The sequence below is a fragment of the Bombina bombina genome, chromosome 6, assembly GCF_027579735.1.
Source record: "Bombina bombina isolate aBomBom1 chromosome 6, aBomBom1.pri, whole genome shotgun sequence".
In the NCBI taxonomy this organism is placed as follows: Eukaryota; Metazoa; Chordata; class Amphibia; order Anura; family Bombinatoridae; genus Bombina; species Bombina bombina.
Genome location: NC_069504.1, coordinates 987317558 through 987345480, shown reverse-complemented (window position 1 = coordinate 987345480; position 27923 = coordinate 987317558). Strand labels below are relative to the sequence as shown.

Sequence of the window (27923 nt, the reverse complement as noted above, 5' to 3'; positions counted from 1 at the left end):
TCAACAAAGGATATCTAAAGAATGAAGGCGTATACTAGCCACTGCCTCACCAACCTCTGACGTCACTGCACGTCACTGGTGTACAGTGAGACATCGGGGGTTTTCAGTAACATCATTGCACTTGTTTTGATTTCTGTAGCGATAAAAGTGAAATCTGTGCTATAATTTGGTACTTTACTGTTGATTCGATATAAAGTCTTACAATAAACAACAGTATATAACCTGCTCCAAGCGCTGTAGCGCTGGCCTCTGCCTGACAACAAGTGACGAACACCAGACATCCTATAGCAAAACTGCATTTTCACCTCTCCCCAAGCCAAGCTGTGTGGTATAAGGGTATTTCCATAAATGTGATATTTTTATCGCTTTCACTTCCCAGTTAATGCTGATTGGTCATTATAGAGAGCATAAACTAATTTTGTGGAGTCGCTTTATTTCCCCTGATTTAGTTACAGACGCAGCATCACAGAAGCAGCAGCAGCAGCCTCCACTGTGCGCAACCTGATAGCAGCATAATGACCGAAGAAACCCAGAACCTGGTGCAGGAGCAAATGTCAGACGAGAACGTGGTCCTTGTGGGACAACCAAGTCAGCGGTATTATGCCATATTTTCATATTTTATCCCCTTGCCTACAAGAGAGAGTGATAATGCTGTAGCCCCTTCTAGCAGCCAAGTGGCTGTGGCTAATACATAATCATAAGCCATTTCTAAAGTTATTTTGCACTGGTTATCTCTAAAACGTTAAAACGAAAAACAGACTATTATAAAGCCGTCCAAAAATAACCTTTTTAACCCTATATAGGGGTGTGGGTAGTACTGCGTAAGGGTATCATGTATTGGCACCTTGGATAATAATTCGACAAAAATAATCCATGTTTTAAGTTTCCATCTTTATAATAGAAAAAGAAAATCCGTTGTGCAGGTTTTATCATTCCATTTATTTTATGTTAAAAATAGTTTGATATCCAACATTGCACATCCAGTTGGTGAGTTTTCCTATTTTTGTAATTCCTGTAATATTATGCATGCACCCGTCGTTATCTATGAACTATAATGAAAGTCAAGACAATACAATAATTGTGTTACATCTTACTGGACCTATTTTTTGTAGTTCTTACTTTTATACTGACTAGCTGTGGCAGCAGAATGCAACATTAGCTCATTTTTTTTTTGGGGGGGGGGGTGTTATAGGTGCCAAAACTATATTAATCTGTATGGAACAGTGCAGGTCCACAGCAGCAGATGGTAAATTTAAGGCACAATTTGTATTCAGAATTATTTTATTAAACAAGGGAGTGGTTTTATTGTAGAAACAACTTGGCTTTATCATGAAGCTAATCTACCATGGGTATATTCTTATTCACACCTTGAGCTGGTCCACTTTCTTCAAACTCAAACATTGGGTTGGTTTATCAATACTGCAATCAATAATTATTTTTTTGAATATGTACATTGTTTCTATTTGTTTATATTTAAACACATCCCTATTTTTTAACATGGACACACATGACTAGAGTCCAAAAAAATTATGACTTCAAAATGAAGTCACAAGTTCTTTTTTTTTTTTTTTTTTATTCTCCCTTTAAATTAACATCTATTATTAATATGGATGTTAATTAAATATATTGTTTGTTTTACTATGTTTCTATTTAATATATAACATGCTAACAAAATCTATATTCCAACCCAATCAAATGAGTCAGATATTGTGATGTCACTAGTTGCTAGGAAGACAGGCTCAAAAGCTCTATGATCTGGCTTTTGTTTAATAACTACAGGACATTTATATTATGTATTCTGTCATAGAATTCAGGAATAGAAAAAACTCAGAACACAAATTTCCTATTTAGATAAAAAAAAATACAATGTATTGGAACATATTGTTGATGAAAGTCATGCATATAGACTTTGACAATCTTGGAAACTTCTCTCTGTTTAAGCTACTTCCGAGATATGTTTTTTATTTTGCTAGCTGACGAGAAAATGAATTATTAAAACAAACTGAAGTGAAAATGGTAAAGCGGTTGAGCTAAAAACAGTAGCAAACTCAATTTTACTTAAGTACGCTACAGGTAGAGAGACTTAAAAAGGGACAGTAAAGTCAAAAATTTAACTTTCATGATTCAGATTGAGCATGAAGTTTTAAACAGCTTTCCAATTTACTTATATTATCAGTTTTGCTTAGTTCAATTTGTATCCTTTTTGAAGAGTAAATCTAGGTAGGCTGATACGAGCTCAGGAGCGTGCACGTCTTTAGCAGTCTATGGCAGCAGTGTTTGCAACTATGTATAATGGCGCTATCAACAACGTTTCAAACACCGCTGCCAGAGGCTAGAGACACGTGCACGCTCCTGAACTCACCTCGGAGTACTCTTTTAAGAAAGGATACAAAGAGAACTAAGCAAAACTGATAATTTAAGTTAAATTTAGATTTTACTTTAAGCTTACAATAAAAATTCAGAATTGCTTTGAGCTGCCCTGTGTAGAAAAAAATACAAAACAAAAACAAACTATAATTTGCCAGTCTAGACAGAAAAAGTAGTTTTATATGTTTAAAGGGACATGAAAGCCAAATTATTTAATGATTTAGATAGAGCATACAATTTAAAATAAGTTTCCAATTTGCTTCTATTACCAATTTAGCTTTGTTCTTATGTTAAATTATTTGTTGAAGAGATATCTAGATAGGTAGCCCTCACATGTCTGGAGCAACTGCATGGCAGAAAAAGTGCTGCTATCTAGGGCTCTTGTGAATATAACATTCTAGCAAAACTGCTTCCATATAGTGCTGCGTACACGCGCATGATTCAGATAGAGCGTGTTATTTTAAGACTCTTTTAGAATCACTATTTTCTATATGTTCTTTGTTCTCTTAGTATTCACAGTTGAAAACTAAATAAAATAATATGTGCATATCCTACACTAGTGGGAGCTAGCTGGTGATTGGTGCTTTCACACATTTGTCTCTTATGATTGGCTTACTAGATTTGTTCAGCTGGCTCTCAATAGTGCATTGCTGCTCCTTTAGCAAAGGATATCAAAGGAATGAAGCAGATTTGATACTATAAACTAATTGCTAAGCTGTTTCAAATTGTAGGCTCTTTAAAACCAATTATTTTTTCTTTAGCTAGCCTAATAACTTTTTCAGAAGCTTGTTCCGATTCACCAACTGATGAGCCAGTGAAATAAGGTTTAAAAAAAGCACATGGTTTTGTTTAAAATTTCCATGATTAATGTGACCTGGTATTAATATGTATACATTTTTGTAAAGAAGAAATATATGTGAGGTTTAATGATTAAATTAGTTTAGGAAGTTCCTTGCTGAATAAATACTTAGACCTATAATTCTTAGCCTATTATAAATATCAAGACAATTTGGGAGACATCCCTATATATGCACACATAGAATAATATATTTCTTGTAATTAAATGGGTATTTTTGTGAGGTGTTTATCCAAATCTCAGGGGAACTCCACAGTGGTCTTGTCTATTTTTTTTCTTGTTGAACTCTTGGAACATAACCCAACTCCTCCCAGCAAGACGCTTCCAGAACCACAGCTTTGGAGGTAGACTTTAAATATTATTCTGATAGGTTAGTTCAACCATGACATCAGCAGTTACCAGGCAGTTCTTGTTTTGGCAGACATGGATTTTCATGTTCCTTGTTAGCGATAATTCTTTTGAAATTCAATTTTATCAAATTATTTAATCCAGCATAGAAATTTAAAAGAAAATATAAAAATGTTGAATCCAGATCAAGCTTTATTATATGATGGGATTTGTCACTTGCAAGGGTTTCTGAGCAAATTCTAGAATTGGTACTATTCAAAACAAATACATTAGTTTAGTAATACAGTTATATATCAAGCTCTGTAATTAAAAGACCATTGCAAAATTATCAGTTTCTCTGGTTTTACTATTTATAAGTATGTTTTTGAGTATAATGAAAATTTTACCAAATTCCATATAAAAATATTGTAATTTAGAGCATTTATTTGCAGAAAATGACAAATAGTTAAAATAACAAAAAAGATGCAGTATTTTCAGACCACAAATAATTCAAAGAAAACAAGATCATATTCATTTTTAAACAACACAATTCTAATGTTTTAACTAAGCAAGAGTTCAGAAATCAATATTTGGTGGAATAACCCTGCTTTTCGAACACAGTTTTCATGTTTCTTGGCATGCTCTCCACCAGTCTTTCACATTGCTGTTGGGTAACTTTATGCCACTCTGGGCGCAAAAATTCAAGCAGTTTGTCTTTGATGACTTGTGACCATACATCATCTTCTTTATCACATTCCAAAGGCTTTCAATGGGGTTCAGGTCTGGATATTGGGCTGGCCATGACAATGTCTTCATCTGGTGGTCCTCTATCCACACCTTGATTGACCTGTTGGTAAAAACAATTTTCAGAGTTGCAGAACATTGTCAGAGCAGAAGGAAGCAAGTTTTCTTCCAGGATAACCTTGTATGTGGCTTGATTCATACATCCTTCACAAAGATAAATCTGCCTGATTCCCAGCCTTGCTGAAGCATCCCCGGATAATCACCAATCCTCCACCATATTTCACAGTGGGAGTGAGACACTGTGGTTTGTAGACCTCTCCAGGTTCTCTGTCTAACCATTAGACAAACAGGTGTTGTGCAAAGCTGAAAATTTGACTCATCAGAGAAAATGAACTTAATTCGGTCAGATTTATCTCTGTGAAGGGTACATAAATCAAACCACGTTCAAGGTTGTCCTGGAAGAAAACTTGCTTCCTTCTGGTCTGACAATGTTCCCCAACTCTGAGGATTGTTTTTTTCCAGCAGGACAATGCTCCATGCCAACAAGCCAGGTCAATCATGGCCAGCCCAATCTCCAGACTTGAACCCCATTTAAATTTAAAGATTTTAAAATTGAAATACTAAATTCTATGTTAAAACCACTAAACCATTACAACTAAGTTGTTAAATACTAACAGGACCGTCCATAATTCTTGCAAAGAGTTTTTATAGGAACCAGTACATATTTTACAATAAGTTGAATATATTTACAGATATATATACACACATATATTTTACAGCAAAACAGTCCAAATAATTATTACAGGGCAACAACCTCTATTTGTGCAACACTGCTAATTAAATAAAATAATCACAGAATTTTATCCCAAATTCTGTAATGTGTCCAGCATCATCCATCTTTTCAGCAGGATAAGAAAAAAGGAGGAGCTAGTTTGGTGTTCCAGTTTTTATGCCCCAATTCAATAGGTAGTGGCTTATCATATGCCAGGCAAAGGCTATATGGGAGTATCTTTAACACCTTGCCAAGAGACAAAGGTGTATCTGGGGGAAGGGTTTTAATAACAGCTAGGTGAATATCCCAGTGAAAAAAAGGTCACCACATGTGTGAGTTAGTACAAGGAAGGAGAAATAGACTTGAGTCTAGAGTTGTATGACCCTAGGATTAATTTTTAATGCAGGAAGTCAGCACCATTGTGTGACTGTCTCAACTGAAGTTCTGCAGTCTGTGAACATCGCTGAAGATAGCGGGTATGTTTGGTGTGCCATGGTTGTCGTCGAGTGTATGATGCACTGTGATAAGTGGAGGATGCAGCTGTATTTGCTTTAAACAATTTTTAAATTATGATTTTTTGAGAGCCATTTTGTAATGTATGCTTCACCTTCGCATACGTAAACACAGGGAGCGCTCCTTTTTGAGACATGCTGTTTTCAAGGTAAAAATTGCCTTTAGAGAATTCCACCAGTGCCTTCATAGTATGGCGAGATTTCTTAGTCTTTAGATAATTAGGCCTCTGTACACACACATTTGATAAACACAGTGAGAGCAGTAAGGAGCAAGTTGCAGAGAAAAGGTGAAAATAGGTAAATATAAGAGAATGGGTTGGCCTGGTGAAATAAAGTGCTCAATAAATAAATGGTAAAAGGCCACACTGAGGGTCCCAGTCCTAAGATTGGCATCACTGGTATGAAAAAAACCCGAAAGGACATTTTTCATGTTCTCTGCCTTCCACGGTGCCTTTGTCTATTCAAAACTCAAAACATTTTTTTTCATAATTTTACTTACTGAGCTTAATTTCATCTATATTTTAATGCCATAGTAGCATGCTGCCAAAGTCCCTGTCCATGCCTCTGCAGAAGTACATTCTGCCTAATATAATGGTTTTGAGGATAGATAAATGAACCAGCACTAATAAAAGGCTTCCCTGCATTAGGATTGTACACATTCTGCATACGCCTAAGTATAGGCTGGCTTTTATGGGCCCCCTCTAGCTCTTGGGCCCTGGTGCCACTGCATCTGCTGCACCAATGGTAGTTCCGTCCCTGGTGGTACAGCTATTGTGAAACAATATTGCAGAAGAACTATGTGCCATCCTGGTTGCCCTGTCTGTACATACATGACCTGTCTGCACTAGGAAATTCCATCTCGACAAGTTGCCCGAGAGCATACAGCTCTTCTGCTACTCATTGGCTGTACTGCCTGGCACATACATTATTTTTTTAAGTTTCAGGGTAGGGGCAAACAGAGAACCTTGGCAGCTACTATGGCATTAACTTATAGGTGAAATGAAGCTCTTGAAAACCACAGACAATGAAAGACCAAGCAGCTATCGTAAGTAAAAATTTGGGATTGAAAAAATGAATATCGTTATGAATCTGTCTTTTGTATTCACAGAAGTGGTGTGTCCTGCAATAAAGGAACCATAATTCCAGCCCTGTCCGTCTTTGTTGGTCTTCTGATTGTGGGGCAAGCGGTAACAGTTTACTTTGTGACACAACAGCAATCACAAATCACTGATCTGAGCGAAACTGCCAAACAGATGAAATTGAAGGATTTAATGGACAAGCTTCCAGGATCACGTCAGTACCAATAATCACATATCCTATATTTATTTTCTTTCTACATAAAATATAATAATAAAAATACAGTTCTAGATTTTATTTACAAGAATGTGTATTTTCTGTAACATTTTATTTATTTTCTAAGTGTTACAAAACCCTGTTTACTGTTTTCTTTTTTGATTAAACATAACCTAATGCCTCTAAATATATCAGCATTACTTCCAACACTACATCAGAAGTTTAACTATCTCTCTGCAAGCACTTAGAATAAAGATCTAAAGTAAAAACAACACATTCAAATGTTTTTCATTTAAAATAATTACATATTATGATTTAAGAGTCTGCAGAAAAAGTGTTACATTCTTTCCAAGAATTACAAAATATATCTTTACATGCAAATAAAGGAGGTGATTTATTTTGCAGGGGACAGTGTTTCCACTGGAGCAATGGATTCTGGGAAGTTGTAAGCTAATGAGTGTCATGCCCTACCAGTTTGCTAAATCATGGATTCCAATTTGCCAGAGCAATACTGTTTAGGGCAGATTTAAAAAATGGGATGGATGGGAATAGCAACAGAGAACTACATGTAGACAGTGTTTTATTTATTTTTTGTATTTAGCTCCTGATAAGTTTCTGACTGTTGCATAGTGCAGCTGCTGAAAGTTACCTAAATTTAAAGGGACATGAAACACTTTGAGATAATGTAATGCTTAATTATGTGTATAAAAACATTCTTTACAGTATATTTAGCTTAAATTTAACTTTAAAACTGAGTTTTCCAGTTCGGAGAATTGTAAGAGCACACTGCAGACTGCACATACCAAGTCCATCTGCATATCAGCCCTAAATGGCACCAGCAAAAGTGACAGCATAAGATCCTGCTAAACCAATGCAAATTTTACTAACTAATTGACCAAGACTCAAGGCGCAGATTGGCTCCTCCAAATAAGGAAAATGGTGGGTTGGGGAGTTTGATCATTGAAAGGTTATTGCAGCAAATAATCTGATCTAATAACAGACTCTGCTGATATATCAATCTATTGGAAGACTGCAGAAGAATGTTGTAATTAAGTGTTTACTATCCCTTTAACAGTATCACATTTAAACTTGAGATTAAAAATATTCCAAATCCATCTATTGCGCTATTTAAAAAAAGCTGAGTTTCATAATTGCATTTTCTATATATTTTCTTGAATTTGAGCTTATTTTTGGCAATACACTGCAACCATGTTCAGCTCTGCTCGTCTTTTTAAGGCACCAAAGGCACTTCTGGCTCTGGTGCTTTGCATTGCCTGAAATATATACTCCTGTGCATTATTGTTGACTCTAGAATGACTGCGTGTCCATGCATGCAACCAATCCAGAGCTGAGACAGGAATAAAGTATGGGATCATATATTAGACTAGAAGTGGTGCGCTGTAACGGTTGCGCACAAGTGATCGGGTAACGGTTTACTGCGGCTATTAGCACGCATCAGCAGTATAGCGCATATTACAAGTTTAAAGTAAACACATTAGCTCAGGTTAGTGTGACTTCATAGCTCTGGTTAACTGTTAAGCTCAAATAAAAAGTTGCACAAAACACATAAAAAAACATTAAAAGTACAGTTACATTCATAACACTTTCTGATAAAAAATAATTTAAAAAAATTCATTCAAAAGTTATAAGGACTCAAAGATATGAGGTCTCAGAAAAATAAAGGGCTGCAATGGGCTTTAACATGTTCATATATATTTATGTATTTATGTGTGTATATATGTATTTACAGACATATATATACATATAAACACATACATACATATGTATACATATATAGACATATATAAGTGAATTGGAGCCCTTTGCAGTTAAGTAGATGAAAACATGTAACATCATATTTATGCAATATTCATTTTAATAAAGGTTTCAACTGTGTATTTCACATTCCAGTTTTCTTCACATATGTAAATATGTTCTATATATTTCTAAATAGTTATTCCTATATATATCTGTATATATCTATACCTATATAAATATTATATATGTATAGGTATAGATATATATTTTACCAAAATACCATATATATATATATATATACATTTATGAATAAATAGAACATACTCTGCTATGTGAATAACATTGGAATGTGAAATATTCATATTTTCCTGTCATATTTTCCTGTTAGCGCACTTGATAAAATGCGATCAGGTTTGCACGTGAGTAGGTTGGTATTTTTTCCCCAAACTTTTCAACCTCCATTGACTTCTACAGTGGGAATATGTTAATGAGATCGCAATATTGTAACTTCATCTTTTTGCCCTCATTGGGTTAGTGTGCGAGCGAAAATGTTTTACTTTCAACTTGTAATACACGTGCTACCCAAGGCTTACTTCTAGTGGTGTTAGCGTGCGACTATACTTTTAATAACTAACTTTAAAACTGCAGCAGGTATTTTCATGCCCCATTTCACTATAAAACATATATACTTGCATGTAAATGGATTATCCTATAATATAAAAGGCCAAGTGTGTTTGTCCAAAGCTGTCATGTGAGACAGCACAAGGACAATCACACCTGGCCTTACACAAACTAACCTGATCTGCTGTCCGGAGTGAGTGGGCGGGCCCAGGCAGAGTGGACGGGGCCGGGGTGTGATCGGAAGCAATCGCATTGGGGGCGTGACTGGGCATGGTCTGTAGAGAGAGTGCGCAAAAGAGGAGGGAGACAGAGCAAAAGAGAGGGGCGAAAGAGAGCAATAGAGGGGGCAGAAAGAGCACAAAAGAGAGGGGCGAGAGAGAGAGCACAAAAGAGAGGGGGGAGAGAGAGAGCACAAAAGAGAGGGGGTAGAGAGAGAGCACAAAAGAGAGGGGGAGAGAAAGAGAGCACAAAAGAGAGGGGGGAGAGAAAGAGAGCATACAAGAGAGGGGGGAGAGAGAGAGCACAAAAGAGGGGGGAGAGAGAGCACAAAAGAGAGGGAGGAGAGACAGAGAGCACAAAAGAGAGGGGGGGGAGAGAGAGCACAAAAGAGAGGGGGGGGGGGAGAGAGAAAGAGAGAGCACAAATGAGAGGGGGGAGAGAGGGAGAGCACAAAAGAGAGAGGGAGAGAGAGGACAAAAGAGAGGGGGACAGAGAGAGAGCAAGTGGTGGGACCGCTGTACTGCACAAAATGGCCCATGTACACGGGCTTTAGGACTAATAGAGTAATAATTGGTATTGTCATGTAAAACCCTACAAGGCTTGTATGCTGTAATGTTTAGAAAATTAGCTTTAGAATAGTTATATGTATCATTTAAGATTTTATTTATTATTATTATTATATTTATTTATCAAGATATATTTATTTATTTATCTTGTGTATTAATGTTTCTTTATGTCCCTAACATCAGCTCCATCACAGAAGAAGAAGCTGAAAATGGCGAGCTTTAACATTCCTTTGGCATTCAGGGATACTGATGGCTCTTCAGAACCGCAAATGACCCGAAGTGTAAGTCAGGTGTATTCTTTTTTCTAAACTATCTAATGTGCATGATATCATTTAACAGAGTTAAAGGGACAGTTTGCCCAAAACTTTCCTCCCCTTTAAATTGTTCCCAATTATCCATTTTACCTGCTGAAGTGCATTTAAAGGGACACTCAAGTCAAAATAAACTTCAGATAGAGAGATAGATAGATAGAAATTGATCAATTTTTTGCACAATCTTGTTATATACACACTTTCTGGGGATCAAGATCCTATTTAGCATGTGCACAAGCTCACATGATATACATATACTAGTCTGTTATTGGCTGATGTCTGTCACATGATACAGGGGGGCAGAAAATGGGGGGAACTAGGTTTGTCAGAAACAAAATCTACGGTTTATTTAAAATTCAGAGTAGGTGTTAAATTATTATCTTTTTATTATGCACTTAATAGCTATGCAATTCTACTGCACTGAGTGGTCCTTTAATGGTTTACAAGTAGCTCCTTCACCCTTATTTCAGCATTTTTTATTGTCAAGCCTATGTAAACACAACCAGCAGAAGAAATACACTCCCAGTGGGGTGCAGGGTAGTTAAAGGGACATAAAACAGGTTGAGATCTGTGCATATCCTAAAAGGCCTAATTAATTAAAAATAGTTTGCATAAAAAAAATTGTAAAAAAAATTGCTGGCAAGTAATTAAAAATAATTTTCAAAAATAAGCAAAATAAATTACATAGCTAAGCAGACAACTCCACTCCCCCCCCCCCCCCTTATCAGTGTTTAGACACAGGCATTGTATTTCAATGAGTTCACAGCTTCTAGGCTTGCTCCATCAGATAATCCTTATTCACTTTTGTATTCTACCAAAAGCAACCATAGATATAGATACAGCCAAAATAAGAAATGGGGGGGAGGGGGATAGAGCTTTACAATTCAGAAACTAAAAAGAAAGGGTTAATAGCGAGGCACTGCAGAATAAATTTGCAGGTAAAGTAATTAAAGTACATATTATTATATTTTGTTTCTATCCCAACTTGTTTTATGTCCCTTTAAGTAATAGAACGTTAATTTTCCATTGTCCTCTCTAAATATTAAGCTTTGGTTTACAAACAAATATAAGATAAGGAAGCAAGTGTGTATACACAAAGTGATATAATGAGATCTGATATTACCTGCAAGCTCAACCCATTTCAATAGGTTGTGGTTTTAAAGCACAAAAACAGCTCATTTATATACACAAATAAACCTGAAAATGCAATTTCTCATACATTTTATACTCTGCAGCTGTTATTACATGTCATTGAAAATATATTAAGGGAAAAACAATTTTACTGTATACTGTCCCTTTAAGATTCAAACTGAAAGCAGGTGTGAGCATTGCCCTAGGCTCTGATAACTTGCAGCAGGACACTTCCATACTTCCAACCTAGGTTATTCTAGTGTAGTTGCCCTCATATAACTTAATTAAATGGCTATTAAACACTTAAACCCTTAGTTAAAGTTAGCTCAGGAGCATCAAAGCACTACATTGACCTAGCTGAATAAATCTGATTAGCCAATGACTAGGGGTATATGTGTATAACTATTAATCACCAATAGTACATTTCTGCTCCTGAGCCTACCCAGGTATGCTTTTCAATAAAGTATGCCAAGAGAACAAAATACATTTGATGCAATTTAATTGAAAATTCTCTAAAAACTGCATGCTCTATCTGAACCATGCAAATTAATTGTCAATTTTCATGTGCCTCTAATAGTGACTTAATTGTCTGTACTTAAGAATGCTGCAAATTGCCCGAATTGGATACGCATTTCAAAGTGATTCCTTAGAGCAGTGCACAAACTTATTTATAGTTAGATTTTCCACATTCAAGGTAGAAAAATAAGAAGTTTTCATCATAAAAACAAGTCATTTCTATATTTTGGCCTATATACTAGACAATACTTACCCAATGAGATTCCCCTCCCTGGGCGTGGACCGATTTAAACACCTATAAAATGATCACCTGACTACCTATCCCCATTTTTAGTTTGTCAACCATAGGGTGGAAGAATTTGTGATGGGACCTTGGTAAGTATTTTCTAGGCTATAGACCAATAATTACCAAGTGAGATGGATACAAAGCAGTGCAAAAAACATAGGGTGGGAAAGTAAGAACAAAAAAACCTTAAAAGGCAAGATAAGTAAAACAAGAAAATTAGAAATTTTCTCTGAAATAACACAACTAAAAAACATTGTGCCAAACTAATTGAAGAAGGATACAAAGATAGGAAGAGATTTCTAACCAGAACCAGAAAAAGAGAAACCTCCAAAGTTTTTTTCAGAACAGATTATTCCCATAGGTGATATATAATCACCCTGGTGTGGATTAAGCACCCTGGTCGTTGTGAACATAATGTGAATGCACCTTCATTGCTACAAATATATATATATATATATATATATATATATATATATAAGCGTTTCTTATGCTGTGATTCCACTGATTACCCGTTTGGTACCTTCCATGTGTAATTGTAATTTCCATTTTGGATAATACATTTTTTATGTTTTAACGGATCACCGCCTCTGCAAACCTTTGTATTCTTGAACTATATATATATATATATATATATATATATATATATATATATATATATATATATATATACAGTTGTATGCAAAAGTTAAGGACCCCCTGACAATTTCCATGATTTTAATTTATAAATAATTGGGTGTTTGGATCAGCAATTTAATTTTGATCTATCAAATAACTGAAGGACACAGTAATATTTCAGTAGTGAAATGAGGTTTATTGGATTAACAGAAAATGTGCAATATGCATCAAAACAAAATTAGACAGGTGCATAAATTTGGGCACCCCAACAGGAAATATTGCATCAATATTTAGTAGAGCCTCCTTTAGCAGAAATAACAGCCTCTAGACGCTTCTTATAGCCTGTAATGAGTGTCTGGATTCTGGATGAAGGTATTTTGGACCATTCCTCCTTGCAAAACATCTCCAGTTCAGTTAGGTTTGATGGTTGCCGAGCATGGACAGCCCACTTCAAATCACCCCACAGATTTTCAATGATATCCAGGTCTGGAGACTGGGATGGCCATTCCAGAATATTGCACTTGTTCCTCTGCATAAATGCCAGAGTAGATTTTGAGCAGTGTTTTCGGTCGTTGTCTTGTTGAAATATCCACCTCCGGCGTAACTTCAACTTTGTGACCGATTCCTCAACATTATTCTCAAGTATCTGCTGATATTGAGTGGAATCGTTGCGACCCTCAACTTTAACAAGATTCCCGATACTGGCCCCACAGCCCCACAGCATGATTACTGTGGGTAGTAAGTGTTTGTCTTGGAACACTGTGTTCTTTTGCCGCCATGCATAACGCCTCTTGTTATGACCAAATAACTCAATCTTTGTTTCATCAGTGCACAGCACCTTCTTCCAAAATGAAGCTGGCTTGTCCAAATGTGCATTTGCATACCTCAAGCGACTCTGTTTGTGGCGTGTGTGCAGAAAAGGCTTCTTCCGCATCACTCTCCCATACAGCTTCTGCTTGTGCAAAGTGCGCTGAATTGTTCAACGATGCACAGTGACACAATCTGCAGCAAGATGATGTTGTAGGTCTTTGGAGGTGGTCTGTGGGCTGTTTTTGACCATTCTCACCATCCTTTGCCTTTGCCTCTCCGATATTTTACTTGGCCTGCACTTCTGGCCTTAACAAGAAATGTGCCTGTGGTCTTCCATTTCTTCACAATGGACACTGACAGCTTAAATCTCTGCGATAGCTTTTTGTAGTCTTCCCCTAAACCATAATGTTGAACAATCTTTGTTTTCAGGTCATTTGAGAGTTGTTTTGAGGCCCCCATGTTGCCACTCTTCAGTGGAGAGTCAAAGACAACAACAACTTGCAACTGGCCACCTTAAATACCTTTTCTCATGATTGGATGTACCTGTCTATGAAGTTCAAGGCTTACTGGGCTCACCAAACCAATTGTGTGTTCCAATTAATCAGTGCTAGGTAGTTACAGGTATCCAAATCAACAAAATGACATGGGTGCCCAAATTAATGCACCTGTCTAATTTCGTTTTGATGCATATTGCACATTTTCTGTTAATCCAATAAACCTAATTTCACTACTGAAATATTACTGTCTCTTTCAGTTATTTGATAGATCAAAATGAAATTGCTGATCCAAACACCCAATTATTTATACATGAAAATCATGGAAATTGTCAGGGGTGCCTAAAGTTTTGCATACAACTGTGTGTATATATATATATATATATAAAATTCTGAAACAATTTAAGAAATTGGAAAAGTTCTACTGTAGATAAATTGGCAACCATAGAAACACTTACCCTAAAAAATTAAATGATGAACCCAAAGCAATATCACCAAAGTATATGAACCGATGCACAAAAAACAGCAAAGAAAGCTAATACCAAATACAGGTAGCCCTCAGTTTACGCCGGGGTTAGGTTCTAAAAGGAATGGTTGTAAATCGAAAGCGTTGTAAATTGAAACCCAGTTTATAATGTAAGTCAATGGGAAGTGAGGCTGTTAGGTTCCAGACCCCTCTCAAAATTGTCATAAGTAACACCTAATACATTATTTTTAAAGCTTTGAAATTAAGACTTTAAATGCTAAACAGCATTATAAACCTAATAAAATAATCACACAACACAGAATATATAATTAAACTAAGTTAAATGAACAAAAACATTTGCTAAACAGCATTATAAACCTAATAAAATAATCGCACAACACAGACTTTACTTGCATTTTTCTGCAAACAGTTCTTTCTATGCATTCCAATCTAGACTGATTTATAGACATGAAGATCTTGTTCCTTTGAAATCTGCTCAATAACTCAGGTTTGGTTAAACTGATTAATTTCAGCTTGCTTGGCTTTGCTGCAACACAAGCGGACAGCTCCACCTACTGGCTATTTTAATAAATGCACTGCTTCTCAATGCTTTTCAATAGCAGTCACATGACTGGAAAAAAGGTTGTTATTCTGAAACGGTGTAAATTGAACCGTTGTAAAACGAGGGCCACCTGTATATACAATTCAAGCACAAAGCAGAGTAAAATAACTGGAAGAAAAAAGAGAACTACGCCATATGTTGTTGCAAGGTCCTATCTGTCAAGTCTAGGGTGACAGATAAAAAAACCCTCATAATAGCTCAAATAACTCTTTGCACACAAAAAAAAAAAATCTAAGTTTTCAGACCAGATAGTAAAGCATCTTAAAGTGAAAGAATAACAAGCCAGTAGAAAAAAAAATAATATTTACCCCTCACGGAAAAAAGGGTGCTGGAAAGTAGCTGAAGAAGCAAGTAAACATATAGGCCTCTAGTTATCAAGCCGTCAACCGCAAATACGCTGGAATTCCGCAGCGTATTTGTGGCGAGGCTGATTCGCCATAGTTATCAACCCCTACTGCCCGGCAAAAGTAGAATATAGTGACGTAACATACGATCCGCCGGACTCAGTCCGACACAGATCGATGGTTACGTCACTACAGATGTTCCGAATGCAAGTTCGGCACAATCTGACTACTTTTGGTAGTTATCAAACTACTACCAGGTACGCTCGGCACTATTCCGGCCCAGCGTACCTGGATTTCAATCCGCCACCCTGGAGGCGGCGGATCCCATAGGAATCAATGGGAGTCTGACCATAGCGAAAGCTCATGTTCGCTGCTGCCCGATATCCCATTGATTCCTATGGGAGATGTCTGCACCTAACACCCTAACATGTACCCCAAGTCTAAACACCCCTAATCTGCCCCCCCCCCTACACCGCCGCAACTAAATAAATTTATTACCCCCTAAACCACCGCTCCCGGACCCCGCCGCAACTATATTAAACATGTTAACCCCTAAACCGCCACTCCCTGACCCCGCTGCCACCTACATTATACATATTAACCCCTAATCTGCCGCCCCCTACAGAAACTTATTAACCCCTATCCTGCGGATCCCGGACCCCGCCGCAACTAAATAAATTGTTTAACCCCTAAACCGCCGCTCCCGGACCCCGCCCACACCTATATTAAAGTTATTAACCCCTATCCTGCCCCCCCTATACCGCCGCCACCTATATTAAAATTATTAACCCATAAACCGAAGTCTAACACTAACCCTAACCCCCCCTAACTTAAATATTATTTGAATAAATCTAAATAATATTACTCGTATTAACTAAATTAATCCTATTTAAAACTAAATACTTACCTGTAAAATAAACCCTAAGATAGCTACAATATAACTAATAATTATATTGTAGCTATTTTAGGATTTATTTTTATTTTACAGGCACCTTTGTATTTATTTTAACTAGGTACAATAGTTATTAAATAGTTATTAACTATTTAATAACTACCTAGCTAAAATAAGTACAAAATTACCTGTAAAATAAAGCCTAACCTAAGTTACAATTAAACCTAACACTACACTATCATTAAATAAATTACCTACAATTACCTAAAATTAAATAAATTAAACTATAGTACAAAAAAAACAAACACTAAATTACAGAAAATAAAAAAGAATTACAAGAATTTTAAACTAATTACACCTAATCTAAGCCCCCTAATAAAATAATAAAGCCCCCCAAAATAAAAAAATGCCCTACCCTATTCTAAATTACCAAGTAACCAGCTCTTTTACCAGCCCTTAAAAGGGCTTTTTGCGGGTCATTGCCCCAAAGTAATCAGCTCTTTTACCTGTAAAAAAAAATACAACCCCCCCAACATTAAAACCCACCACCCACATACCCCTACTCTAACCCACCCAAACCCCACTTAAAACAACCTAACGCTAACCCCCTGAAGATCACCCTACCTGGAGCCGTCTTCACCCAACCGGGCCAAAATCTTCATCCAAGGTGCGCAGAGGAGATCCTCTATCCGATTGAAGTCTTCATCCAGGCGGCGTCTTCAATCTTCATCCATCCGGAGCGGAGCCATCTTCAAAGGAGCCGACACGGAGCCATCCTCTTCAACCGACGACTGAACGACAAATGAAGGTTCCTTTAAGGGACGTCATCCAAGATGGCGTCCCTCGAATTCCGATTGGCTGATAGGATTCTATCAGCCAATCGGAATTAAGGTAGGAAAAATCTGATTGGCTGATTGAATCAGCCAATCAGATTGAAGTTCAATCCGATTGGCTGATCCAATCAGCCAATCGGATTGAGCTCGCATTCTATTGGCTGTTCCGATCAGCCAATAGAATGAGAGCTCAATCCGATTGGCTGATTGAATGGCTCCGTGTCGGCTCCTTTGAAGATGGCTCCGCTCCGCTCCGGATGGATGAAGATTGAAGACGCCGCCTGGATGAAGACTTCAATCGGATGGAGGACCTCCTCTGCGCACCTTGGATGAAGATTTCGGCCCGTTTGGGTGAAGACGGCTCCAGGTAGGGTGATCTTCAGGGGGTTAGCGTTAGGTTTTTTTAAGGGGGGTTTGGGTGGGTTAGAGTAGGGGTATGTGGGTGGTGGGTTTTAATGTTGGGGGGGGTTGTATTTTTTTTTACAGGTAAAAGAGCTGATTACTTTGGGGCAATGCCACAGAAAAAGCCCTTTTAAGGGCTGGTAAAAGAGCTGGTTACTTGGTAATTTAGAATAGGGTAGGGCATTTTTTTATTTTGGGGGGCTTTATTATTTTATTAGGGGGCTTAGATTAGGTGTAATTAGTTGAAAATTCTTGTAATTCTTTTTTATTTTCTGTAATTTAGTGTTTTGTTTTTTTGTACTATAGTTTAGTTTATTTTATTTTATTTTAGGTAATTGTAGGTAATTTATTTAATTTATTTAATGATAGTGTAGTGTTAGGTTTAATTGTAACTTAGGTTAGGATTTATTTTACAGGTAATTTTGTATTTTAGCTAGGTAGTTATTAAATAGTTATTAACTATTTAATAGCTATTGTACCTAGTTAAAATAAATACAAAGTTGCCTGTAAAATAAATATAAATCCTAAAATAGCTACAATATAATTATTAGTTATATTGTAGCTATCTTAGGGTTTATTTTACAGGTAAGTATTTAGTTTTAAATAGGAATAATTTAGTTAATAATAGTAAGTTTTATTTAGATTTATTAAAATAATAGTGTTAGACTTAGGTTTAGGGGTTAATAAGTTTAATATAGGTGGCGGCGGGGTCCGGGAGCGGCGGTTTAGGGGTTAAACATTTAATTTAGTTGCGGCGGGGTCCGGGAGCGGCGGTTTAGTGGTTAAACAATTTATTTAGTTGCGGCGGGGTTCGGGATCCGCAGGATAGGGGTTAATAACTTGAATATAGGTTGCGGCGGTGTAGTGGGGGGCAGGATAGGGGTTAATAACTTTAATATAGGTGGCGGTGGGCTCCGGGTGCGGCGGTTTAAGGGGTAATAACTTTATTTAGTTGTGGGGGGCTCCGGGAGCGGCGGTTTAGGGGGTAAAACAGTGTAGTTTAGTATGGGTGCTTAGTGACAGGCTATCAAAAAAGCTGCGAAGAAGCGGATGAGCAGTGAGATCGATGACTGTCAGTTAACAACAGTCCGCTGCTCATCGCTCCGTACTTGGTGCGCGGCTTCTTGACAGATTTTTTGCTAACTTTGGCGAACGTATTCAGGCCCGCGGCGGCGATGGTAGGCGAGCGTATTGGGCCGGCGAATGCAGCTAAGTAGACGGCTTCATACATAGAGGCCATGATCTAAACTAGATGCCATAGAAACATATAAAGATGCTGTAGCCTAAATACTATAGCATGGAAAAGACTCACATCCAGTCAACATTCAACTAAAAAAGAGAGGGATGCAGGTATCTGAAGGAGAGTTGCTGCACAAGTTCAAACAGGTCTGCACTGGAATGTAGTGAAAGCTAGATTTCAACATGGAGGCACTCACGACCAGAGGGAGGCGGGGAATATCCTCAATCCTAAAATTACAAAATGTATTTAGTGTTTACTGCCCTTTAGGATAATCCAGACATGTTTGCTTAAAGGGAGGGATAAAGATGATTTTGTATAAATATTATTCAGCTGATTTATGAATAGGGGTTTATTGCATGGTAAGGACAATTAATACATGTGTATTCTGTCCTTTTTCTGCTCTTATTGTTAAATAATATATTATAAGAGATCTTAGACTCCCTAAATAAATTTCAGCAACTGAGGAACATTGAATAAACTCTCTGCATGTCACCCATATGGCCTTGTACATTAAAGTTCAATTCAGATTTAATTGAAAACATTTTTGCTGTATATATTACTTTGCTATACGTTTTTCTTGCGGTTGCTGAGTGTGTGTAGTGGTTGTAGTGATATGTTGCATTATGCCACCGGCACTCTGACCATGCGCAAAAGAAGAATGTGCATGCACACAGCATATCACTTTATTGGTAGAACTTTACAGATTAGATTGAATAATATAATATTTAATATTCTTTATATTGTGTACAATTTACATTGGCTGTTTAGGGGCATCGCAAAGTGGGCGGAGCTTTAAAAACTTGTGGGTGTAATCATCACCCCTGTAACTAACTTTTGGGTTTTGGCATCTGTGCATTTAAAATCTTTTTCTCTAACACCTCTAGGAGCTAAGAAATATTGCTGAGAACGGCAACAAGATAGAGGATGTAGTAAAATATCTGATGGTGGTAAGTATCTCAGTAACTCGGAAATGATTAAATTATTAGAAAAATAGATTATGACGGCACATACTTATCAGTATGCACATTCTTGCTCATGTAAAACACAAACACGCAAATGACATGAAACACTTTGAGGTTGTGAAATATTAAATTGTTTACATATCGCCCTTTACCTTTATTTTCTTGTTTGAAAATAGCAGATTTTGCCTGTTGTATCCCACCTATACTGAAAATTGAAATAATTAATAGCTATAGAAAAGTTATGTAAACAAGAATATAGAAAAATAACGCTCCCAGTGTGTGTGTGTGTGTGTGGGGGGGGGGGGAGTTGGACAGAGAGGTACTAAAATATTCAATTCCAATTGTTCTCTCTAAGGGCCTGATAATCTAAACCTCTCCGCTTAGAAAAATGCTAAGTTTCCCTATTTTGGTTTTACAATCATCAGAACTTTGCCTTGCTGTTATTATTCTGTTTATATTTTAACTGAATATCTTGCTTTTTTAACTATAGATCCTACAAAACATATATATCTGTGTAGCGTTCACACCTAAATTTACTAGTAATAACAGCCTATTCAATTGCAAACCCGATTGCATATTCTCAAGTGCCCTAACTTGACATGAAAATATGAATATTTCACATTAAAATATTCTTCACATAGAAGAATATGTTCTATTTATTCATAAATACATATTTCTCTCTCTCTCTCTCTATATATATATATATATAATGTTTTTTTTTGCACAAATATATATCTATATATATATATATACATACACGATTATATATAGGTATAGATATACACAGATATATATAGGAATATATATTTACAAATACATAGAACATGTTCCGTTATGTAAAGAACATTGGTATGGGAAATATTTACAGCAAATATACACTATATTAACTATGAATATTGCATAAATATGTTTTTACATGTTTTCCTCTACTTGATTGGAACGGGCTACAATGCACTTAGATATATGTGTATATGTGTGTACATATGTATTTATGTGTATATGTGTGTACATATGTATTTATGTGTATATGTGTGTACATATGTATTTATGTGTATATGTGTGTACATATGTATTTATGTGTATATGTGTGTACATATGTATTTATGTGTATATGTGTGTACATATGTATTTATGTGTATATGTGTGTACATATGTATTTATGTGTATATGTGTGTACATATGTATTTATGTGTATATGTGTGTACATATGTATTTATGTGTATATGTGTGTACATATGTATTTATGTGTATATGTGTGTACATATGTATTTATGTGTATATGTGTGTACATATGTATTTATGTCTATATGTGTGTACATATGTATTTATGTCTATATGTGTGTACATATGTATTTATGTCTATATGTCTGTAAATACATAAATATACACCTAAATACATAAATACATATATAGACATATATATACATACATATACATCTTTAGTCTTTCGACTGGTGAGGCTGAAGAGAGACAGAGACTTTTGCCCAGTATCCTGCAACATTTGCTCCAATCTCTGTTCATCTGGTGCTGCTTTATGGTGCATAGTAGCACAGATTTTAGATGAAATTGCATTAGAGGAAATAATTGTGCTTATGAGTTTGCAGACTAAGGGGCTGATTCTGGAAAACTTGTTAGCATGGAGAGCAATCATCAGCTTATTTTATTTTATTGGCACTATATTGTAATCTCTCATTTAAATACAGAAAATTAGAGAACTTCCCTTAATTAGATACACAATCTTTAAAATTAAAAGTTTCTTCTTATAGACCAGGCAGCTTTAGAAAATTTGGCCCTAAATAATAAATGTAATTATATCCAATATGCATTTTTTGTTTAATCTCTTCTATGCAGACTGGAAACCCTATGAGAGCATACACAACATTCAATGGCAGCATCATGGAGAACATGAGGAAGCTGAGGAAAACTTTGACTGATGAAGAGTGGATTGTAAGTCGTTGTGCAATCTCACACACCTATCCCTATCTATGATATGTAACAAAGCAATGCACTCCTCTACTCCAGTCACCCAAGGCCCTACGCAATCAGTGATAATTCTCATGGAAACCATAATGTGACAACATGAGTTTTGCTTCTTTTTATAACAGTTCAGTAGTCCATACATTCTAATATTTCTGGGAAAGGGAGGTGAGGGGCAGTTGTGAGAGGTGGCCCACAGGTGCTTTGAGGGTGAAGCCGTTGCTGGAGGGGCGCAGGCTACATGTGGGTTGTGGGTGGTGTGAACCATGATGTGGGTGGAGTTGAGCAGAGATGAGCGGACAGTGAGCCTTCTGGAAAGTGGACATTTGCCAGGAAGCAAAAATATTGGGAAGAGCTTTAATCCCATGACAATACTGCAATATGCAGTGCGGTTGGAAGCTCTGGTAGAGATGATGACTGCTCTAATGTGTTTTGGGTGTAGATTTTTTCACTTGGCCAATAATATCAAAACATTATGTGTACAATTGGAATGGATCCCATACTGGTTTAAGAAAAAGGGATCACAGTAAAACTATTTCCTATTATAAATAGTGAACACAATTCATATCCTTTTAACTGAGTCCCAAATATATATATATATATATGCACAAAGAAACATATGCTTACTATACTGGGCACTCTCTCACATTTGCAATTTTTCACAGCTATTTGATTCCTGGATGCAGCAGTGGTTCCTGTTCTACTTAGTGCAGAACACCAAGACACCTGAAGCCACTCCACTCCCAGATACTGTGCATATGACAGGTAAAGGATACAGGCATCTATATATTATAATGAAAACTTTGTAACCTATTCTTTGTGAAATATTTTTGCTATGATTTCTTTTTTGACTGATACATGGAAGAGTAGACATAAGAGCTGAGATCTACTGTACGATTATCACAACTTCAAAGACTGGTGAAACATATACTGGTTAAATACTGATAAGAATGCAGAAACGCGTTGCAAAAAGATTAGCAACGTTGAGTATAAACTGTTAGCTCTGTCTCTATAATTGATAAAGGGCAAGATTACAAGTGGAATGCTAATTTATTGCTCCACCTTAAATAGGCAAATTCACCCGTTTACGGAAACACGATACTTAATCAGCCATTATTAGTCTTGGGTTATTGCTACCGTAAACTCGCGGTAGCAATTATCACTCAAAACATTAACCAGAGGCCAGACCTCTGGTAAATTTTTAAAATGTCCCCTAATTGCCCCCAAAATACAAAAATATGAGCATTGAAGCAGCTTTTAGGGGTTAAAGTTGGCGGGTGTGGGCTATCAGAAAAAAAACAGCACTGAAAAGTGCCTTTACATTGCGGTCTATGGGGATCTGTGTATTCCCTGTACATATATATGTATATGCTTATATACATATATATGTATGTGTTAATACATGTATATACACATAAACACATAAATATATATGTATATAATATAGATTTTTTTTCATAGAATTATAGCAATGATCAATATTTAGTAAAAAAAAAAAAAGATGATGCATATCCCAATGATACCATTGTCAGTCAACAAAGCGCACATTGGTATTGTTTTTCAATTGCTGGGTCAGTGAACAAAACATATTTCCCATAAAAAAATGAAATAAGTAATACGTCAAATACATATCTAATACTTTCAGATAAGCACAGACCTTTTTCATTTGCTTTCTATATAAAGGTGCCCCGGTGAAAACAGAATGCCAGGTTAAAGCCAGCAGCGCCAGCCCTCACCGCCACCTGGGTGCCTTTTTACCTGAGTGTGATGAGCAAGGTAACTTTAAGCCTCTGCAGTGCTGGAGAAGCACTGGGTACTGCTGGTGTGTCTACAAGAATGGAACACTGATCCCAGGAACCAAGACTCGTGGCAAACTGGATTGCAGTGGTAAGAACGATTCTTTCCTACTCTCCCATTGTACGCTGAAAGAAGAGGGAGCTTAAAGAGTTATATTGCAATATTGTCTGCTGTTTTTATGTCTTGTACAACTTGCAGCTGTGATTAGGATGAAATATATAACCTGCAACAAGCTGATTAACAGTCTGTTAATAACATTAGACTACTGTTGCAAGACAGATAGAATTTCTTTTGTAACAATCAGCCCATCCGTCTTGGTATTTTAACCCCTTAATGACCACAGCACTTTTCCATTTTCTGTCCGTTTGGGACCAAGGCTATTTTTACATTTCTGCGGTGTTTGTGTTTAGCTGTAATTTTCCTCTTACTCATTTACTGTACCCACACATATTATATACCGTTTTTCTCGCCATTAAATAGACTTTCTAAAGATACCATTATTTTCATCATATCTTATCATTTACTATAAAAAAAATTATGAAATATGAGGAAAAAATCGAAAAAAACACATTTTTTCTAACTTTGACCCCCAAAATCTGTTACATATCTACAACCACCAAAAAACACCCATGCTAAATAGTTTCAAAATTTTATCCTGAGTTTAGAAATACCAAATGTTTACATGTTCTTTGCTTTTTTTGTAACTTATAGGGCCATAAATACAAGTAGCACTTTGCTATTTCCAAACCATTTTTTTTTTTCAAAATTAGTGCTAGTTACATTAGAACACTAATATCTTTCAGGAATCTCTGAATATCCATTGACATGTATATATTTTTTTTTTAGTAGACAACCCAAAGTATTGATCTAGGCCCATTTTGGTATATTTCATACCACCATTTTACCGCCAAATGCGATCAAATACAAAAAATCGTTCACTTTTTTACAAATTTTTTACAAACTTTTGGTTTCTCACTGAAATTATTTACAAACCGCTTGTGCAATTATGGCATAAATGGTTGTAAATTCTTCTCTGGGATCCCCTTTGTTCAGAAATAGCAGACATATATGGCTTTGGCGTTGCTTTTTGGTAATTAGAAGGCCGCTAAATGCCACTGCGCACCACACGTGTATTATGCCCAGCAGTGAAGGGGTTAATTAGGGAGCATGTAGGGAGCATTTTGGGGTAATTTTAGCTTTAGTGTAGTGTAGTAGACAACCCCAACTATTGATCTAGGCCCATTTTGGTATATTTCATGCCACCATTTCACCGCCAAATACGATCAAATAAAAAAAAAAACGTTAACTTTTTCACAATTTTAGGTTTCTCACTGAAATCATTTACAAACAGCTTATGCAATTATGGCACAAATGGTTGTAAATGCTTCTCTGGGATCCCCTTTGTTCAGAAATAGCAGACATATATGGCTTTGGCAATGCTTTTTGGTAATTAGAAGGCCGCTAAATGCTGCTGCGCATCACGCGTGTATTATGTCTAGCAGTGAAGGGGTTAATTATGTAGCTTGTAGGGAACTTGCAGGGTTAATTTTAGCTTTAGTGTAGAGCTCAGCCTCCCACCTGAAACATCAGACCCCCTGATGCCTCCCAAATAGCTCTCTTCCCTCCCCCACCCCACAATTGTCCCCGCCATCTTAAGTACTGGCAGAAACTCTGCCAGTACTAAAATAAAAGGTATATTTGGGCTTTTTTTAGTTTTTTTTTTAAGCATATTTACATATGCTGCTGTGTAGGATCCCCCCTTAGCCCCCAACCTCACAGATCCCCCACCAAACAGCTCTCTAACCCTCCCCCTCTGCCTTAATGGGCGCCATCTTGGGTACTGGCAGCTGTCTGCCAGTACCCAGTTTAGAAAAAAATGTGCTTTTTTTAAGAAAAAATCCCTTTTTCTATAGTGTAGCTCCCCCCACACCCAAGAACAACCCCCCCACCCCTCCAAGATCCCTTTGACTGAAGTTTATTTTTTTTAATTTTGCCCTTTTCCCCCACATAGTTACATTCTCATTTTCTGTAGTATAGCGGATCCCACCCGCTCCCACCCCGTGCACGCGCCCGCCACCCTCTGTGCACGCGCGCGTGCCCGTGCGCGCCCCCGTCAGCTCCGCCCCGGATCCCGCCCCCCTCCACCTTACACGGCCCATCGATGGCCGCCCACCCGCCTCCCAAGTCAGCTCCCACCCACCAACGATACCGGCCATCGATGTCCGGTGCAGAGAGGGCCACAGAGTGGCTCTCTCTGCATCGGATGGCCATGCAGGGTTATTGCAGGATGCCTCCATATCGAGGCATCACTGCAATAACTGGAAAGCAGCTGGAAGCGAGCAGGATCGCTTCCAGCTGCTTTCCACACCGAGGACGTGCAGGGTACGTCCTCAGGCGTTAACTGCCTTTTTTTTTGAGGACGTACCCTGCACGTCCTTGGTCGTTAAGGGGTTAATGATTTATTCTGAATAAAGTTGAGAACCTTCTAGTGTTGTAAAATGACATGTTTGCAATTTATCATTTATATAAATCAAATTATTAGTCTTATAATACTTACAATCTTGATTATGAATACTTAAAACCATTGGGCTTTTCCAAATTGCTTTAATGAATTTAATACATTTTCTTAAGACTTAATTTAATATTTTTAGTCATATGTTTGTATAATTAACATTTGAAATTGTCTGATGAATAGTTGTAGATGGTGAGACAGAGATAAACGATATGTAGGAGGCTGGAAATTAATGTATTTCCTTTTTATAGAAATTATGGAGCCAGAGGATTTTCTGGGATCAACTCCTCAAATGGATTATCAATTTGGTAAGTTTGGTAAGTTTTTTTTGTGTTAAAGGGATAGTAAACACCTTGTAATTACAAGCTATTTATGTTGTGTTGCTATAGAATAGTATATCAGCCAAATCTTTATGTTTTTAAAACAAATGAACATCCTTTTAACTGCAGTTATTTTTTAATAGCCAAACTCTGCCCACCATTTGCCTTATTTGGAGGAGCCAATCTGGGCTTTAGTCCGCTGACAACAAGGCGCGTCTCTGTCATAAAGATAGTGTAAAATGCATTGTTTTGCAATTGTTATCTGAAAAAGCTACTTTGGGACAAATATCTAGCAAAGTTAGCCCTGAGAAGTCAGCAGGATCCAGTTCAAGTTCTGAGAATTAGAAATTGCTCTTTAAAAAAAGCTAAATAGCATAAAAAGGGGGCAAAACAAATAACGAAATATATTTCAAAGTTGTTTAATTAATCATAACTAAACATTTTATATACAAATCTCAAGGTGTTTACAGTGTCTCTAAGCAACAATTGTAGCTGTTAATTTCCCCATGCACTGCATAATGAGTATAGTTAATACATGAGCCTTGTGGAATTATACAGTGAAATATATTGCATAAAAAAGTATCTTGTCCTGATTTCCTAAAGAATAATAAGACAAGTACCCAGGGTAACAGAAAACCGTAGCAGAAAGATAAAATCCTTAATTCCCCTTGTATCCTCCTCTCACTCTCTATATTATACAATAAACATGCTGTTCAGTTCCTTTTGAATAACTCTGAGATCGTCATGGAAGCGCCCATTAGGTGCCAATCTTAAAGGGACTGTAAAGTCAAAATTAAACGTTCATGATTTGGATAGAGCATGCAATTTTAAACAACTTTCCAATTTACTTATTTTATCAAATTAACTTCTTTCTCTTAGTATCTTTTTTTAAAAGTTACCAAGAGAATGACACAAATTTTACCATGTTTATTTCATGCTGTTTCATATGCATGACAAAAACGTTAGGACTTATTACCTCTAACTGTGAAGTAACAAAATCCACACATAATTTTACACACAATAATATATCAGTTAACTGCAGACTTACATGCCAGTGTTTATTACTAATTGAGCTATATTGTTTCTCTACAGATTAAAAGTGATCCTCTTCAAGAGAGCTGTCCGATGAGGTTCTATTCCTTGTGTTATCTCACAGAATTCAGCAAACTCTGCATAAAAACGATAGTTGTTATTAACTCATCTAATTAATGATGCATCTTGTATCCGGCTTACTGAATAGGTCCATAGAGATTCTGATGTTACTGTTTGAATAATTTTCCTCTCTCTACAATCAAAATGCATTCTTAGCTTGGTTTACATGTAATACCACCAGGAGTAAATAATGCATATGTTGCTTA

At 36.7% G+C, this 27923-nt stretch overlaps 1 protein-coding gene across 2 annotated transcripts; it reads left to right on the top strand.

Moving 5' to 3' along the window:
* Positions 1–395: 395 nt before the first annotated feature.
* CD74 (CD74 molecule) lies at positions 396–27923 on the top strand. 2 transcript variants are annotated; one of them, XM_053718657.1, is made up of 9 exons: positions 396–595; positions 6687–6871; positions 10219–10316; positions 19882–19944; positions 21811–21906; positions 22602–22701; positions 23620–23823; positions 26497–26562; positions 27658–27923. In XM_053718657.1, exons 1-9 carry the CDS (start codon positions 516–518, stop codon positions 27660–27662), a joined length of 897 nt encoding a protein of 298 aa, XP_053574632.1. In that variant the 5' UTR covers positions 396–515; the 3' UTR covers positions 27663–27923. The 2 variants fall into 2 exon arrangements, with proteins under 2 accessions (XP_053574632.1, XP_053574633.1); XM_053718658.1 differs by having other exon boundaries at positions 397–595; positions 26497–26553.